The sequence below is a fragment of the Coloeus monedula genome, assembly GCF_965178545.1.
Source record: "Coloeus monedula genome assembly, chromosome: Z".
Taxonomy (NCBI): Eukaryota; Metazoa; Chordata; class Aves; order Passeriformes; family Corvidae; genus Coloeus; species Coloeus monedula.
The window spans coordinates 73,436,035-73,454,585 of NC_138822.1; the positions used below are offsets into that span (position 1 = coordinate 73,436,035).

At 37.8% G+C, this 18,551-nt stretch overlaps 1 protein-coding gene across 3 annotated transcripts in view; it reads left to right on the forward strand.

The window, feature by feature from the left end:
- NADK2 (NAD kinase 2, mitochondrial) overlaps positions 1-18,307 on the forward strand; it is a gene marked incomplete at its 5' end in the record, with an annotated part of 32,420 nt that extends 14,113 nt beyond the window's left edge. Inside the window, 11 exons of one of the 3 annotated variants that reach the window (XM_082301193.1) lie at positions 1,810-1,898; positions 2,251-2,339; positions 3,843-3,924; positions 5,234-5,317; positions 7,559-7,695; positions 8,490-8,568; positions 10,739-10,882; positions 13,001-13,056; positions 13,140-13,193; positions 13,637-13,760; positions 15,576-18,307. In XM_082301193.1, coding sequence (XP_082157319.1) covers positions 1,810-1,898; positions 2,251-2,339; positions 3,843-3,924; positions 5,234-5,317; positions 7,559-7,695; positions 8,490-8,568; positions 10,739-10,882; positions 13,001-13,056; positions 13,140-13,193; positions 13,637-13,760; positions 15,576-15,714 — 1,077 coding nt within the window. In that variant the 3' untranslated portion in view covers positions 15,715-18,307. Of the gene's footprint in view, positions 1-1,809; positions 1,899-2,250; positions 2,340-2,765; positions 2,795-3,842; positions 3,925-5,233; positions 5,318-7,558; positions 7,696-8,489; positions 8,569-10,738; positions 10,883-13,000; positions 13,057-13,139; positions 13,194-13,636; positions 13,761-15,575 lie in introns of those variants that run through there. The other 2 variants (XM_082301195.1, XM_082301194.1) reach the window with 2 other exon arrangements.
- Between the last annotated feature and the right edge of the window lie 244 nt (positions 18,308-18,551).

Sequence of the window (18,551 nt, forward strand, 5' to 3'; positions counted from 1 at the left end):
GTTGGAAGTGGTTTCCTGATCCCAGCTATAAGATGACTGAAGATTTTGTTCCTGCAAGTTACTTGCCAGTTGTAAACACACTGAGTGGAACAGCAATGCTGTTCCAGAGCAGCCAAGTACATACTTTTCTGTAACTTCTTTGGTTATGTCTTATGTGCTTAGCTCATGGTTGGATTTCTTGACGTGAATGGGTGTCAGATGCATAAAGATTGCATTTCCTGGGTATTGGATTGTGGTTGACTTCAGTCATATCCCAACAGTGCTCTTCCCTTCTCTCAGGAGTTGTGTAGTATGTGAGTCTATAAAAATGGGATTAGATGAGGCTGTCTGGCACAACTTTCTCTTGGAATGGTATAAAACATTGAACTTGAATAAATTGCTGGAAGTGCCTGTTTAGAGCTTCTGGCACAGATGAATTCCTCTGCACAAACTCTAGGAGAAGTTCTGTTTCTCTGCTGATAAATTGGTTTTAACTGTTCAGGGAAAAGGAAGCAGTGACAGTGTAATTGTAGGTTAATTCAGGCTAGAAGGAGCATGAGGAGCCTGCTGCTCAAAGCAGGATCACTTTCACTATGAATGTATTTATAGACTTCTTTTGCTTAACATCCTTTGCACCCTCTTTCTTTCACTTTCTTTATCTCCATGCACACACATATTTGGCAGTATCAGCCCTAGATGAGGCCCCCCCTTGCTAAATAAGATAAAGAACAAATGGTGACTGAATTACTCGCACGAAAACTTGTTGAAAGACTAATCTGCAGTCAGTAGTCTCACCTGCCTGCTCATAAGAGTCTATCTGTATAAACTGCTAAATATTTCCATGGTCTGAAGATTGTGTTGAGATTAAATATTCAAATTCTCCAGTTTCCAGGAGAGATGAGACTAGAATGCACCTGCACAGTTTGTCTTGTTATTGTTTGTTACCAACTTGTTTAAAAAATGTGGCATACAATCCAGGGAATGATATCAAAGGTAGTAGGTAAATTGTCCTTAAGCTTTTTTTTGATGCAGAGAAAATGTCACCTTTGTCAGCACTTGGCAGTCTTCCATTTTAGCTCAAATACAATTTGAAGGGTAATGCTGTAGGCATTTCAGGCTCTGTTTTCTTAATTGTCATTCCTGTTGCTTTTTCTGTTCTCTGTCTTCTCTACAGCACAACCTTGAGCTTTTAGCACATGGCAGAAGCACAGTTAGTGTAACTTTATGTACAGTTTAAATCAGTTGGCAGATTCAGGAGGAGCAAAATGTCGGAAGTTGCATGGAAGTCAATGTAGTATGCTTGTTTGCATATTTGTGTAGTCTGTGATTATAGACTGTTGTGGCCATGTGATTCATTTAATGAATTAGTCAATATAAGCTGACTGCTATGTATATAGAGATGTAATTAATGGAGTGCTTATAAAAATGGATCTCTGCTGAGAGAAAAGACATACTTTTTTATAGCTTGTATTTGCACTGCTCAAGAGCACTTACTGTAGTGATGAATTGTTACAGTGGGGATACTGCAACACGTGTATCAGACAATGAGGCCCATGGAAAAGAATATATATATGGACTGATTCTTGATAGCTGTTTCAGAGATGTTTATTTCTCCAGCCGCATAGCCGGGGCTCTGCCGAGGAACTGCGGCAGTCACGGGACCCGAGGGTCCTTGCCCGTGCAGGGAACACAAAACATCCAATGGGGAACGAGGCTGAGCAGGGGCAGGGAAACACCATGCATCCCCTCAGGGCCCCTCTCCCAGGGCAACATGGCAGGGGGGAGAGACCCCAGCAATTAACTTCTACAAAAACCATTTGTGTTTTACAGCTTGCCTTGAAGGGATCTAACTATGCTGGTCTGCTGGAACGGCATCGCATTCACACAAAAAATGTGGAGCATGTTGTAGACAGCTTACGGTAAGAATGTATGGCTATTGAGGATTTCAGACACAGTGCAAATATCCATGGATTGTGTGAAACAAAAGGAAGCCTTGTTACCAGCACCAATAAAACAGGAGTACTGAAAAGAGGGTGATGCAGTTGAACGGGCATTCCTGAAAGAACCATCATGTGAACTGGCTCAGTTCGGTTGACTAATATGCTCTATTATCAACTTGAAAATAAATGAGAAAGTTGTACGGGATTTGTGTGTCAAGTGTTTATAAGCCAAATAGGAGTGTAATTACTCCTTAGCTGCATGACAGCTTTTCGGAAGGCTGTGACAAAGAACAGTACAGGACAGAATTCAGACTTTTTCTGAACTTTACAGGAACGAGAGGATAGAAGTTCGTCTTGTTAAGCGTCGAGAATATAATGAAGAGACAGTTCGGTGGGCAGATGCTGTTATATCAGCAGGAGGTATGACTTTATTGGAGGAAAGTATTTGCTTCAGTATGTTTTCATAGATACGTTTCTCAAAAATAACTTTGCAGTTGTGAAGCAATTGGAAGTATGCACGTTCTGAAAACAAATTGCTAATCTAATGTCAGAAAATCTGACAAAATGCAGTGGTTGTGACCATCTTGTACTACCTCTAGTATCTAAAATTGAAGCCCATGGAAATGAGTCCCAGTACATGGCCACTAGAAAAGTTTGGCATGTGTAAAACAGTATAAACTGTGGAATTTACTGTAGTTTTCAACTAAAGAGGATAAAATGCTTGATGTCGTGATTTTATGTAGCCCTAAAAAACTACTTGTTTTTTGGGATATGAGGTGTAGAGCAATGTACTACCTCATGGTCCCCTTGCTCAAACTGTCTTTCTTGCTTTCACACTTAATCCAGTGACTGGCGTATCAAGTTGGATGGTACAGGTAAAAGTCTGCAACTTCTGAGCATCTTGTGCCACTGATAAGTGTTTTTCAGATGAACAACAGAGCAACTAACCTGACTGTTTATTTTTAATATTTGATTGCAGTCGTTCATTCAGTGGGTTTTTTTGGGATATGCTGCAAATACAGCATTGTGTTGCTGGGCTCACTCATCTGTGGCAAATAGGCTTGACCACAGCTTTCTCTCTTCCCACTAGTCCAGTTTGCCCTTAGGTACTGGTCACTGTGAAGCATGGGTAGAAAGGCTTATGTATATATTTCTGAAGCATTCTAATACACTCTTGTAGATTTCAAAGAACTTCTCTAAAGTGCCAGTTTGTCTGTGGCAAAATTTTTTATGGTTGAGGGAAGCAGCTGGGAAGTGATACATGATCTGAGGTTTTCAGAGCTTATGTCTTCGTGCTTTTCAGAGCTTATATCTTTGTGCAAAGAGTGGATGAGGTTATAGTTGTCTTCTGTTTAACAGACAGGGGAAAATACCAATATCTGGAGAAGCCAGTACATTTAAAGATTTCTACTTCCAAGATTTCTACATACCTAAGACTTCTTTTCTAAGTATCCCTATTTGGGGCTAAATAAGACCTTTAAATTGCCTTCTAGGAGGGCAGCTGGGGTGAAGCTGAAGTCATTGTTTTTATGTGATTCACAGTAACATTTGGTTTTGTTTCCTGTCTCCTGTGCCTTTGTTTAGCAATACTTTCTAAATTTACTTTTGTTAAAGAATTTCTCTTACCTGCTGGTAAAAGTACAGAAATTTCCATAAATCTCTTCTAAAGCTTGCTTCTGCCACATTCAATTGCCTGGGCATGTATAGCTATCAGATAAGTTGTACTTTTTCCAGTTATGTTTGCCATCTTGAATTCAGTTGTCACTACTCCTATTTGAAAGGTGTCAGTAGTTTTGTCTCATTGTATTTTTGTCCAGCTTGCCTGATTTGTTGTTAATATAAAAGCACATAATGATAATGCTGGAGTACATTCTGGTACTAGAATGTGAAGTGAAACTAACTTTTGGTCTGTCTTTTCTGTAGGTGATGGTACGATGTTGTTGGCAGCCAGTAAGGTCTTCGATAAATTTAAACCAGTCATCGGCATAAATACTGATCCTGAAAGGTAAAAACATACTTGGGAAAGCAAAGCTTTATTTAATATTAGGCACACTGTGCATCTGTTTCCATGGTACATGAGGCATACCTGTAGTGTTTGGCAGCATAAATGTCTGTTTTAGTGGGTTGTAGATACCAAGGCAACCTGTTGTTTTTTCAGAAAAGCTTCCACAGCAAGTTATCCTGTCTCATCTGAGAGGACATTTAGTATTGGGTAAGCATAACTGTTACACTGCCATAACTGTTCTCACACACCAGTGTAACAGCGCTTGCAGCTAGCTAAGTTGAATTACTAACCAGGAATTTGAGGCTAGGGATTGCAGTATAGAATTTAGACAGGAAGCAGGACTTCATAAAAGCAGCTAAGTGTGGTGCCTGAACACACAGAAACATAATTTCTTTGTGAAGAGGGTGGATCCAGTAGAGCCTCAGATGAAGTTTGCTGTGGTTTCTTCATGTAAACCATGTGATACCTCAGAAAACGCAGTCTCCTGAGCCAATTGTTGGCACTTAGTTGTCCTATTATAAACTCTGCACAAGCTGCACCCACCTGCCCATATCAGTCTTACAGCTCAGTGGATGCAGTGTGTTCGTACTGCCTAGTTGGTATAACCTTCAAATGGATGGCAGATGAAACTCCGAATTCACAAGGCTCTGCCTGCTGAGAAGTCTACATTTAGATTTCTGCTTTTGATACTGACAGTTTGTTCCCAGTACATAAAGTGGTCGTCAAAAGGTTTAATTCCTTTCATACCTTACTTCTCTTCCAAAACTTTTCAAATGCTCTGAGTAGCTATTCTGTATTATCAAGCCTGACTAGCAGGGTTCAAATAACAAGTACCTTTAAATTGTCACATATTACTCAAGGAAGGGAGCAGTGTTTAGTCTTCTGGTTTTGACATGAGATTCTTTTCATCTTAGGCATGTTGCTTAGCTGTTTGTGTTGCTAACTTGTTTGTAAATGGAGGAAATTTTCTCACCTGCCAGGTTTATTAAGCTTAAATAGCTTGCTAAGAATGGTGACAGGAATTATATTAGTGTTTATGTATTCCTGCAGGATTACTAGCTGAACAGACAGTTTTTAGGGGAAGTGTGGGAGAAATATCCTGTCTGACCCACAGACTCCAGGAGCTGAAAGCAGTGTATGGTTGCTGATGTGCTACTGTGCAAGAATAGTACAGATTCATAAAGGTCTCAGAAGTGTAGCATAGCTAGATGTAACACAAAGGGAGACCTACTTTGTTTTGTTTTGTTTTCCAAAGGTACCAAATCTGAACAGTAATACTGTCATTTTCATTGTCATTTTTTGCTACCAGATCAGAGGGTCACTTGTGCTTGCCTGTGAGATATACACATTCATTTCCTGAAGCTCTACAGAAGCTTTATCGTGGTGAGTTCAGGTAGGATTCACTGATCTTTGGTTTTCAAAAACATAGAGGGATTGGAAAACACCTAATCATGTGCAATTCCTAAGGACCAGGTGCAGCTTAGTAAAATCTTAATGGCTCAGATTGTGAATTCTCTGTAGATGTTTAAAATGTTGAAAAATGAGTTTGTGGTCAAGAATGAGATTGGAATACAAATGATAAAACTAGTTCCAGCAAAAAATCTTCTGGTATGACCTGCAGTAATAGATTTTCACTTCTGATTTAGTAAATTCACAAATAAGGAACTGCATCCTTGTAAGGAGTATATTGGTTTGCATATTTTTTAGGATTCAAAAACATACAATACATAAGAATAGAAGCTAGTGAAACACATTCAGTTAGGAAATGGTCAGTGTGTTGCTTCTGGGGTTTTGGTGATTGAGATAAAGTGGCTTAAATTTAGTTAACAGATTAGTGTAAGGCAGAACTTCTCTTCATGCTGAATATAGCTTGATGTTTTCAGTACCAGATATTCTTAAACAGAACAATCTTACTTGATTTAAAAAGAAGCAAGCTGAATTTTAAGGACAGACTAGGGAAGAGTTTTTAATAGCTACTTAAAAAGGAACATTGTTCTGTGTATATAATAACTTTCCAGAATACTTTTGTGATGGCAAACCATCAAACAGAAATCAGTCACTCATGTGAAAGTATATAGCAATTGATTTTTGTTTATACTTCTAGCATATTAAATTTGTAGCTTGAAATGTAGCTGTATTTGTGCCATAGAAAAGTTCTGAAATGAGATGAGTACAGTTGCCAGGATAAATAACTGAAGGAGTTTCAATATGTTGAAAAATATGTTGCTAAAAGAACAGGAACTTTCCACTCACATACTCTAAGATTTAGAAAACAGAAACTTTTTAGTCTCCATCATTCTAAGTTGCTTAAATAAAACTCTGTGTTTATGCAGATAAACTCCCTTGACATTTGGCAGTTTTGATGTTTTGCTGGAAACAAAATTGTATTTTTGTTGCTGGAACTCCTGTTATTGCTCATTATAGAGCTGAAACCTCACCAGAGTGAAACAGAAAGGATTTCCCTAATTATTTTTCCGAAATAATAGAAACTTTATTCTTAAGCAAGGATGCAAGCAGGTGTTTGATTTGACAGTTCTTAGTTTTGTTTGGCCCTAAGCAAACTTCAAAATAGGTGAGTAACTGAATCCTTGTCTGGAAGGGCTTCTGGTGTTTCTTTTCTTGGTGGTCAGTGGTGTAACAGGTTCTCTGAATAGGGGTATAATAGAGGTACAGTCCCATTTTCTAATTTGTAGGGAATGTGACATGTTCTAGCCATGAACATTGTAAGGAGGCTAGTATAGTGATACTCACTGCATGCTTTCTGCATGACTACCTAAAATCATATTTGGAATTTAAGGGCAGATAGGTTGTGTAAATGAGGCTCTATAAAGATGACAATGAGGAAAAACTAGCAGTGTAGTCATATAAAGCATAAGTCTCATGTAATTTCAGGAAAAACTGGTTACTGTCACATGGATACCAACAGTATGAACAGGGAAAAGATGTGCTTGTAGCACTCACTTGTAATTTGCTTTCTTAGTCAAAACTATTGCTATTTTGTTTTATGACATCTCTTAGGTTGTAAGAGGAAAAAAGGAATTGATTAGGGAAAAGTAAAAAAATCGGAGTGTTGTAACATGGCTTTTATATCCTTCTCTTGCTTCAAATGAATTCCTCTTTAACACCCTAAATTCCTAGGTCAGGAGCGTTTGTTAAAATGAGAGGATACTTGGGGCCTTATTTATAAACGGACGCATAGAGCTGCTTTTCTGGACAAATACAAACAAAAGATGTTAAAAGTATGGCACGTACTGCTGTATAAATTCTTGAGAGCTCTTTAAGCATTGCATCAGTAATTCATTCACAAGTTAGGGTCACATGCCTAAAAAGGAGAGTTGTTACATATGATTTTTATAGACTACTTTTGGCCTGTGTCCTCTTATTTTGCACATTTTTACACATGCAAGAAACATTAGGTAGCAAATTCGTAAGTGTGAAGAGTTGACAATTTAGTACAATTAACTTTTTAAATTTAGAAGTCATAGTGGAAACTCTAATACTTGAAATATGACTTTGAATATATTTAGCTTCTGATCTTAAGACGTTCTGCTTTGAGAGTGAAGACTTTCAGATCCTATTTAATTTTGTAATTAATATTTCAGCTGCTCATGCGGGCTTCTTTCTCCTCTCTTAGGTGGCAGTGGCGGCAAAGAATCCGACTGTATCTTGAAGGAACTGGAATTAACACAACCCCTGTGGATTTACATGAACAGCAGCTAAGCCAAGAGCAACACAGCAGGGCTCACATAAATGAAAGATTCCAGGATCAAAGTAGGTTAAAATCTGACAAGATTGTAATCACTTTGTGATGATAACTTGGAATAGAAGATAAAGATTTGTGAAAGTTTCAGTATTTGAAATACCTTCTGTCAAAGTACCTGATCTTAGTACTGTACTACTATCAAGGTACTGTAACTACTTGAGTATGTGTGTGTATGTGTGTACACATGCTAACTTTTAAGTTAGGTTAATTCAGAGTTGTAAAAGCTGGTCTTGGACTACCAGCAAGCAAAGAAGACATTGGAAGTGAGAATCTGTCTGTAGGTAATTCTTGAACACTTCCAACTCTTTTCTTTATGGTGCGTTGAAGATGCATGGTTCTGTGCCTAACCTGTGTCCAGTACTGCATTTGCTCACTAAGAAGTCCTTGTCAACATGAACAGTTTGTTAATCCACTTTAACTGCCTTGTGGTATGACGTCTAATTCTCTGAACTTCCTCAGAAATATCTGTTAAGTCACTGCTGGTGAGTTTAACTTGGCTGGAAGAGTGACTGACAGAAGAGAAGACTTCATTCTGCCTGGCTGCCCGTGACTTTTCAGGGAAAGCAGTGTCTGAACTTAAGTGTCATTGCTGACCTTGGTTTAAATGTTTATTGTCTCCAGTAAAGGACAGTGACTGACCACAGAGTAAATCAGTGAAAAAATAAGTTTGAAGAAAATGGAGCATGAGGTCTAGAAAACAAACCCAGGCAGCAGAATCTGTCCTCCAATAAATTGTGAGCGTTTTTTTAAAATTTTGTATTTTTAATCCATGATTCAAAACTCTTATTTTCGATATCTGCAGGGTCTGATATTTCTGGTCCACATCTTTTACCAGTGAGAGCACTCAATGAAGTCTTCATTGGGGAATCTCTTTCATCCAGGTGTGTTTTAATTGTTGTTGCAGCAAGGCACAATTGACTTAATTTCTTGTTATGACATTGCAATAGACAGTCAGTGATGAGATTTTACTGTCAAATTTCAGTTCTACTCTATAAATATTTAACACTGATTATATTATTGCTGATTACAAAGTGTATTTTCAGAGATGTAAGTGCTGTAGTGTTAATTTCGGGTTTTCTACTTCGTCTCATCATTCTTTCATTTTTCCTGTTTTCTTTCCCTTTTACTGATGATTTAAATAGTTCTTAAACTGCCTCCTCTCCTGCATATCTTCTTAAGTATCTCTTCATAAGCTTTTAGCATGACCAAGTAGAAATAAGTTTTAGCATGATTCCTTTTTCTGCCTTTCTGTCTTTAGAGGCAAAGGTGTCAGCCTGCCTTTGGCAGAAACCTTGTTATTGATGGAAAATACATCTTGTCTTCTTTTAAGAAATGAGTTTGTATCAAATCATGGTACTGCCTTATTCAGGATACATTTGACTGTCCTTTCTGTCCTGAAGATCAATGCATTTTTGGCAGCCAAACAATAAGAGGAACATGGGGAATATGACTGGGGCCGCAGTAAAAGACATGGTCCTTAGTCAGGATTTGACCAAACTTTTACTGTATTTTGTATCTCTTTTCACTTTATTGCTTATCTTTAAAAAACATAAACAACAACAACAGAAAAGCCACTTTAGACTTTAACAGCTTGTGTTTGTACAGTGCCTGGGACACTGATTGCTGCTGGAAACAGTATAAATATTTTGTGAGTGCTTTATTTTTTGTCTGGACTTCAGCATGTGGCAGAAGGAATTAATCTCAGAGAGATAAAAATCCTGCTTTCTACTAAATCAAACCTAATTTTATCAATATTTTAAGGAGTTTCTTTAATGTGCAGTGATAGAGGAACACAAAGCTGTTTTCCAATGCTATGAGTGTCACAAGTACATTGTGCTCTTGGCTCCAGTGTATTTGAGAACCATTGAGGAACACAATACCTGTAGAAACAAACCTCTAGAAATTATTACGGCATTAATAGGACCTTACACTTGAAGACTTAAATGTCATAGACTAATGTTCTGTCAGTGTCAAATACACAGGTTTGCTGTTTATTTAGACAAAGTAATTTTAGGAGATTCTTCTAAGATCTTATTCTGCATGTCAGTGATGAAAAGAGGTAAATTGAAGAAAAAAAACCCAGAAAACCTGTTCTACCCAGCTTGCAAAAGTTACATTAAACTGACTCAAGATGTGCACCTGTGTACTAATCTACTTCCAGTTCTCTAATCTCCCCATCTTCTCAAGAGTGATGACACAACATGCCCTAAGTTACTGAGAGTATAAACTGTTTGACACCAAACAGCCGAGAGCTGTGTTTCTAGTGGATCCAGACTGAAATAATAGCTCAGTAAGTTCTGTTTACTAAGAAAGGTGAAACTCAGTCATGCATAAAACAGTGAATGTGGTATTTCTGACAGGGCATCTATTAATCTGAAGCCTGTATCACACTGTTTGAATTAGTCACTATGAATATCAACAAGTTTAGTTCATAAATATACTCTTGTATGTTCTTGTAGAGCTTGGAGAGGGAAACTTTGGTCTCTAGGCCTAACACTTGGAATCCCCTGATAGATGAACAGTAATGTGCAGGAGATGATTGTACATCAAGACCTAGTACATTCGAGTTTTAGGATTAATTTGCCCAGGAGAGAAATGTAAGCCTGCTGATTGTGTAAAGCTATTCATGAAGAATCACTGGATTTTTGATTGCTGAAGTGATCAAGAATTCAGGTTCAATCATGCTATTACTTACTGATGTTGAAATGTTCAGTGTTCCTTGACATAATTTAATGAGACCCAATCATAGCATAACCACAGTTTTTGTGCAACAGTTATGACAGGATGGTAATTGTTTATAGTTTTATTTGTAAGTCTAACAAGCCCTGCAGATGAACCACAGAGCATAAATTAATATGAGAAGCAACTGCAGAAAAAGTGCCTTAAAATGCTGCAAATCATTTTAGTCCATTATAAAAACTGCTCTAAAATAGTAAACCAGAAGTGGCTGTCAAATTGGAAACACTGTACAAAGCCTGTGAAACTGTGATCCAGATATGAAAATCTAAATTGTTATGTGCCTGATAAGGCTGTGTGTTCTGTCTTATTCAGGGAGAACTTTAAGTCCTGCAAACCCAGTTTTAAATTCTCGCTTCATAGGGCCTCCTATTATGAAATATCAGTTGATGATGGTCCTTGGGAAAAACAGAAGAGTTCAGGGCTTAATGTGTGTACTGGAACAGGATCAAAAGCATGGTGAGTACATGTTGCTGCTTTGATATAAAATATAATTTCAGATAAGCTAGATGAGCCTATTTTGCTCATTCGTTTTGTCCTTACTGAGACTCTGTTGGACTATGGGTAAGTCAGTCAAATATTCTCACTGTCAGTATGGCTCAAGGCTGTTACAAGTATATGAGAAGAGCAGAGCACTCATTGCTTGTGGGTATGGAGAGAAGTCTTGAAAGGGTGAGGAGCTGTTGCACTGAGACAGAAGTTTGCCTTAGGTGTAATTTCAGTGAAAGATGAATGCCACATGTGAAGATGAATGGTTGGGAATTGTGAGGGAAAGAGATTCTGCTCTGACTTGCAGACAGCATTCATAGTGATCTGTGAACTACTCTTGTTGGCTAAAATTAGAGTGCTTAGATGATGTAGCTCAGTAAACTTATAAAATCTAAGCTCTAAGAAGAATGGGAAAACATGTACTTGGAAGCAGCGTTAAGTGTTCTCTGGCACATCTACTGCCAGTTCTCCTTTCAAGCCTCTTGTTTCTTTCATACGTAATTGACAGGGGACAATCTCTTTGCCAAAATACTCCCCTTAAAACAAAGATGGCCATATCTACACAGAACTATGCTAGCTTAATCAGAGGGATAAATTATATAAACTTCAGTTTAAATGTGCCACAGTACTGCATGTAAGTCTAATCAATTTAGTTTTGAGATGTGAGAGATGTGTTTGTGCTCGCAGTTAAAAGTTGTATAATAGGCACTGGGTTTATGTGGCAGGCTAAGATGAACTAAAACAGAAGCTTTTAATGAAATTCAAAAATGAGTATTCATGCTGTAACCATGGTTACTGGGTTTTACTCTTCATTGTAATTCAGAATTTCGTATTCAGGCAGCATAGCTTAGTCCTGGAGCCTGCCAAGGTTGAAATTGGCAGAGTGCTAGGGAAACTTCCCTAGTGTTCAATACCTTGGGAAAGTACAGTCTTATTTTACTGCTGTTCTTACACATTTCATTTGCTTATACACGGTGCTGAGCAAACCCACACGGTGCTGAGCAAGCCCAGAACCAGGAACCAAACTCCAGGATTGCCTCTCTCCATTGCAGCAATCAGTATGAGTTGCTGGACTTCTGTAAACTGAGGCCAAGCCTCAGAGGAGTGATCTTCCTTAACCGGTTGTCTAGGTGCTCTCCTGGAACTTCAGACTTTCTGGGACTGAGAGACATTTAAATGTCCAGGTACTTTCTGTAGCTGCCAAAACTTGGGTAAAAGGATATCTTGATAGCATCTGCTCAGGCTTGCAGGTAGGCAGTAAGTGTAACAGACAGAGCCTTGGACAACCATGGTCAGCAGCTCTGTGGTCTGATAGGTGTGTAGAGGATCTGTATTGCAGTCTGAGGCATTTTACTGCCATGACAGTGCTGGACTGAGGATTTTGAGCTGTATTGAGACCTGGGCATCTGAGATGTTCACCGTACTGCTGCGTAGTGGCTGTGATTAGCACCTACTCCCTTTTGAGCCTGGGCAGAGGTGGAAGACATTTTTTGGGGTTTTGACTTAGTCCAGACTGAGGCTATGTTAACTTGATCATCCAAGTGTGTCAAATGCAGAAGTGTCTGATCTGACTGCTCCTTTTCTATATACACCAGTTCTGTGATAGTCAAGGCCACACCTTAGGATATAAATACACACAAAGTATTTCTAAAGAAGTGTTGGGTTCATAAATGAGAGCTAACAGAAAATTAATTAGCAGGGGTTGGATAGACCCTTGGATAAGAACACAATCTTTAGAACTGTCATGCTTCAGTTTTTTAATGCAGGCTTTATTCAGCTGTTACTGGGGTTTTAAGGCAGGAAGGTTATTGATAAGGAGACTACATCCCATGCTCTTCTTTCCTCAAGACTTGACTTAATGGGTTTTTAAGGTTTACAAGGTCACAGGTAGATGCCAAATCAAGAGTTGATTTAAGACTTGTTTTTTAAAATAAACTGGTATCAGCTCACACTTAATACCATTCTTTTTCCTCCCCAGATGTTGAATTTAGTTTTTCATCAGTGTGCAAGATTTTCTGTTTTGTTTTTGCTCGGCTTTTCTCGTAAGTTGTACTGCTTAGTAAACAAGACTTCTACTTCTCTGTCTAGGTCCTATAATATTAACAAGGTTGCACATCAAGCTATTGAAGAGATCCTTAAGATGGGTGAGTGAACAACGTGGCATTACTAGCCAAGTTTATATAAAGATACATCTATCTAATCGGGGCTCTTTCTCTTGGCTCAACAGCGAAAAAGCATGGAAGTTTGAATATGCCATTGAACATGGAACTGGTACACAAAGGTTAGTGAAGAAGGCAAGATTTCTTTTAAAGTATCTTTGGCCAGTTCATTTTGTTTGTATTCTGTACTACTCAGCTTTCAGTATTTTAGCACTCTTGCAGTAATAGTCTTTCTTACAGACATTAATTAGGCACAGTTAGCAAAAAATGCTTTACTTGGTATGAAAGCACTTATTTAGACTTCTGTATATCCTCTTCAGGAGAATTTCAGTTCTCCTAAGATTTGAAACAATTAATATTTAATCACCTGAAGAGAACTTTTGAGTGTTCATCATTCAGTAGAACTGAAAGCCTTCTTCTCTAAAAGTAATTTTTTTGCATGTGAAGGCTGTTAAACATCATATTCCTTCTTGGTGGAGAAGCCACTCTTCCATGGAGGAATGTGTGTTTCTGAGAGTAACTAATTTTCTCTGGAAAAACTAATGGCTGATTCCTCTACTTACAGTAACAAATGATTACAATGAGTCTCTGCTCTACAGTCCAGAGGAACCAAAGATGTTTTTCAGTGTTCGAGAGCCTATTGTAAACAGAGTTTTCTCAAGTAGCCGTCAGCGTGGCTTCTCTTCAAAGTAAGTGTTGGCTGCAATAGTGAAGAGTTACTTCATTCTGTGTATCTGTCAAAGTATGGGCAGGACTTTCCCTTGAAGTGTTTCAACATCCAGTTAGTTCTTTGAGTGACTTGAGTATTGTTCTTGTAACAGCAGGAAGAAAATGTTTCCTAGTTGTGTTACGGCTTTTTAATGTTTGATCCCTGCACAATCTCACAGAGTAAAAGAATCTCACTGTGCCCAGTTCTGGATATATGCCATTCCCCTCAGTATGAGACACAGACATTGACAAACTGGAGTGAATTCAGGGAAGGGCCACTGGGGGAATGAGGGGGCCAGAACACGTGGTTTGTAAAGGAAAGACTCAAACAGTGCTTTTGTTCATCTTGGAGGAGACAAGACTAAGGGGGAATTCAATTACTGCCTTCATCTACCAAAGGATGGTTACAGAGGAGACTTGAGTTAAGCTCCTTTCTGAGCAGAGTATAAGAAAACACCCATGATTTTATAGGATGATTTAAAAAAAAGAAGAAATTTTCACAGTGAGAATAGTCAGGCAGTCAACCAGGTTGCCAGGTTGTCTCTATAGACTGTCTTATCACTGTTCTTGGAGAGACTCAAAACTTGCCTGGGCAAGGCCTTAAGCAAGCTAACCCATCTTTGAAGTAAGGTCTGCTTTGAGCAGAAGGTTGGACTAAATGCATTTCCAAATGGAATTATTTGGTAATTCATCATTTTAACTTAGGGCACTTGTGCCAGTGGAGATTTAGATTGAATATTAAAATTTTCGTCATGGAAAGGGTTATAAAGCAGTGGAACAGGCTGCCTGTGGAAGTGGTGGAATCATCATTCCTGAAGGTATTTAAAATACTTGTAAGGCATGGCACTTAGGGGGATATAGTTTAGTGGTGGGCTTGGTAATGCTTGTTTAATAGTTGAGCTCAATGATATTGCGTATCCTTCCCAATCTAAATGAATCTATGATATATGGAGCTTGCCACAATTAAATATAAACACATACAGCCATTAGTTATATGATCAGAATAACTGAACATGCAAACAATAACATAGAAACTATTGAAAGCAATACAGTATTTCAGTTTTATTTAAATGTGAATTCAACCTTTTGTATCAAAAGAAATGTTTAAAGGAGCTCTGAGCCAAATTCTTTATTCTGTCTTGTCCAGCTCTAAAAGAGGTGCCTTAAATTTTATAAGCTTAGATTTAAACTTCTTAGCTTAAATATGATATAGTCAGACTCTTAATATTGACAGTAATATGCTGCAGTTCTTGAAGTTGCCTGGCAAGCATCCTGACCTTCCGCTTTGTGTTTGTTATTGCTTTCCCTTCTCTCTGATGATTAATGTAACAAAATAGACTATATTAATGTCCAAATTATTTGAATCTCAAGCATTGCTACTTGAAAATGTATATTTCACATAACATGAAGACCACTTAGTAGAATCTTAAATTAATTGTCAGCTTTTCTGTGGAGATGAAGTAAATCACAGTTAAATGAGATCATCAGTAGCTTTCATTAAAACTTACATCTAAGCTTCAACACCAAGTATTGTATTATAGGCTGTTCCCAGACTCTGGGAGCAGTAGGCTCCATTGAGTACATCCCTCAGTCCTCTCTGGACTCTTTGCTTAGTCCATACAAAGCACTGAGGCACACAGGGGGTTTGAGTGTTTAGTACAATGTTAAATGGTGGTTAAGCATTTACTGGCCCAAGCAAAAGAAAGTCCCAGAACCAGTTTTATTGTTAAGTGCTTGTGTGAAATGCCTGAAGTTTTAAGCTGTCTTGTGATAACTTACTTGTTGGGCTTCTGCAGGGTCTGTGTCCGTTCCCGTTGTTGGGATGCTTGTATGGTTGTAGATGGAGGAACATCTTTTGAATTCAATGATGGGGCAATAGCTTCGATACTGATTGACACAGAGGATTCACTGTGCACTGTTCTGCTGGAAGAATGAAGGACCCTGATGTCTTTTGCTGTAACATTTATGGATCCATAGAGGGAAACCATGGGGATATCACAATGCTGCATTATATTAGAAGCTGGCCTTTTTGGATGCAAGAGCATTTGGAGGAAGCTTGAAATGCTTTTCATTCCTTTGGGTTGGGGAAACATTAGCCTGATATTTAAGCTCTTTTTGCATCTAGTGTAAAACATGTCTGAAGTGTTACCTCTAACTTCAGTGAGAATTGACATTTTAACCTGTAAGGCAAACATGAAAGCTTTGTAAACACAGGTGAATGGGTTCAAGTATTAAGTCAGTAGCATTAAATATTCAGATGTACAGTTTTTTTAGTAACAGTCTGGGACTGATGAAACTAAATACTTCGTACATACACTTTTGTAGAAAAGTTGACTGTCAATCTAGCAATTTGATGCAAGGATATATAGATTTTGGTAAACCATGATGTTGATGTAAAAGAAATGATAATACAAACCTTTTGTATGCTTTTCAAAAATTGTACAACTTTGTAGTTTCATACAACTTGTGGCAATTTTTTTTGTTCTTCCAGTATTTTTTTCTACTTTGTAGACTTACATCAAGAGTAAAAGTCTGGTTTAATACATCTTGAATGATGTAGCTTTTACTTTTTGTTTGGCTAGATAGGGACTTGAAACCCAAAGGTTTTTTTTGAGCCCTTCATCAGGAATATACAAATTATAGAAATCATGTTGGAGTAAGATAAATTCCTTCACTGAATGGATTAGCTGGCAAGGAGATTATCAGTGACACTAGTGTATGTAAGTGGCTATCATTAAGAAATATATTTGGCCTTATTAAGTTGAATGGTTTGGAATTTAGGGTTCTGAATTTCTTATAATTAAAGAATGAGATACACTGGGTACTAGGAGTTGGACCACAAGCTAATACCTATGTCTTCCAGTTTTCCCAGCATGTTTTTTTTTACCTTCTCCAGAAAACTTAAATTTCCAGTCCTATGCTGAATTCTACTGGTATGTAAATGACAATAAAGTAATTTCACTTATCTCTGCTCATATTAGGTAATCAAGTTGATACAGAAAAAAAAAAACCTCTGATTAAAGAAAAGCAAGTCACCTTTTAAATGTTTTAGAGAAACTGTGAACTGTGACTGCCTTTTGAAGTCTGTGCTGATAATTGCAGAGATAAGGAAGCAGAATTTGACAACACAAATACTCCTACAGCAGGAACTCTTCTGCTACGTGACTTGAAAATAGTATGTTTTGTTTACTACAGATTGGTTTCCAAGAGTGAGTTTTCTTCAAATGACTTTTGAACGAAGAGACTTCTTTAACAGATGTTCTCAGGTCTAATGGAAATGTTCTCCCATGTGGCCAATCAGTTTATTTCTTGCCACTTGCAGAATGTAAACTGCTTTTTATTGGTGGAGGAAATGGACAAAGGGTTTTTTCCTTCTAGACTTAGAGTTAATAGAACTCAAAACATAATTTAGAGCCTATTGATTTGACCAGACCATTCAGTTTTAGGAAAATATGAAATTGATGGAGATTTCTGAGTAATCTATCACTGTGTACATTTCACCTTCTAAGTGTGCTGCAGAGTTATTTACACTGTCTGGTTATTGTGACTGCAGACCCAGAGGGGAAAATCAAAGTAGCCAAGTAAGCTTTCAAAAGTTGGTAAGCTCAGGAACTACCAGAATAAAGCCCTTATTGTCTAAAATAACTTGCAAAGCTTGTCTAAAGGTAAAGACACAAAAGACTAATCTTTATAAAAGTTGTGTGCACACAGACTAGGGTGTTCTAGTTATTCTCACTCCATCTGTAACCAGTTAAGGATTGTTTATTATGTGCCTGTGTCAAGTACATAGTCAATATGCTGTTAGGATTCAAAAAAACCCCAACCCCACCAATGCCATTAACACTAATTTATTACTTCCTAGGACTCCAGCACTCTTTGATCAGATTTAGGTATTGAACACCTGCACAGCAAATCTATGGCAGAAATCTTATCCCCTGCTTATTTAAACATTTGTGTGCTGAAATGTTTTATGGAGACTGATTAGTCTGATCAGTAAGCATACCTCTAAAATATGCCTGTCATTCCTTATTATGAATGTCAAAACTAAAAGGCAATGTTTTCAGACCCAAAGTATGATCGATATTAGGACTTAGTAAATTTTCACAGTCAGATTCCTAACTTAGCAAAATGGAAGCCTGACCTACTCATGAGTGGCCTCTACTGGTTTTGTCTCTATTTAATTCCAGTTCTGTCAAAGCATTTACTGGTGAACACTTAAATTGATTAGGATGATTCAGAAATCTATAATTAATAGTAAGCCGCTACCTTTTTTTATTAAAGAGCTGTAGGACCCTTTTTAAGGATCCTTTATTACAAAGTGTTGCAGTACAGACAGCTTACTTGGTAGACAGTATTCCAGGACAGGACTGAGTATTGGTTTAACACTGATTTAATCTGCATGGACTGGCAGTGATCTTTGCACCCGTTCTACCTGCTGAGTCAAGTCCATGGTATTTTCATTTAGTGCCAGTCTACACTGTGTTCTGCTAGACTAGACCTGTTATTCTTTGCTGGTTTTTTTTTTCCAAGTGGTGTTTATACATTATGTAATAAAAATTAAAAGGTTAATTGATAAATGAAGCTGTCCTGTGCCTTATTTCAATCTTCAAAAGTGTTTCATGTGCTCAGTTTCTTCTCACTTACTGTTTCAGGTTGTTTTAATGGTTTGGAAGCCTTCATGCATTTACATGTAGTACGGAGACTTACCAGTGTAGCAGGTTTTGTTATGGATTGTTTAGGGCTACAAAAAAGTTATTCCCCTTGGGAAAAGG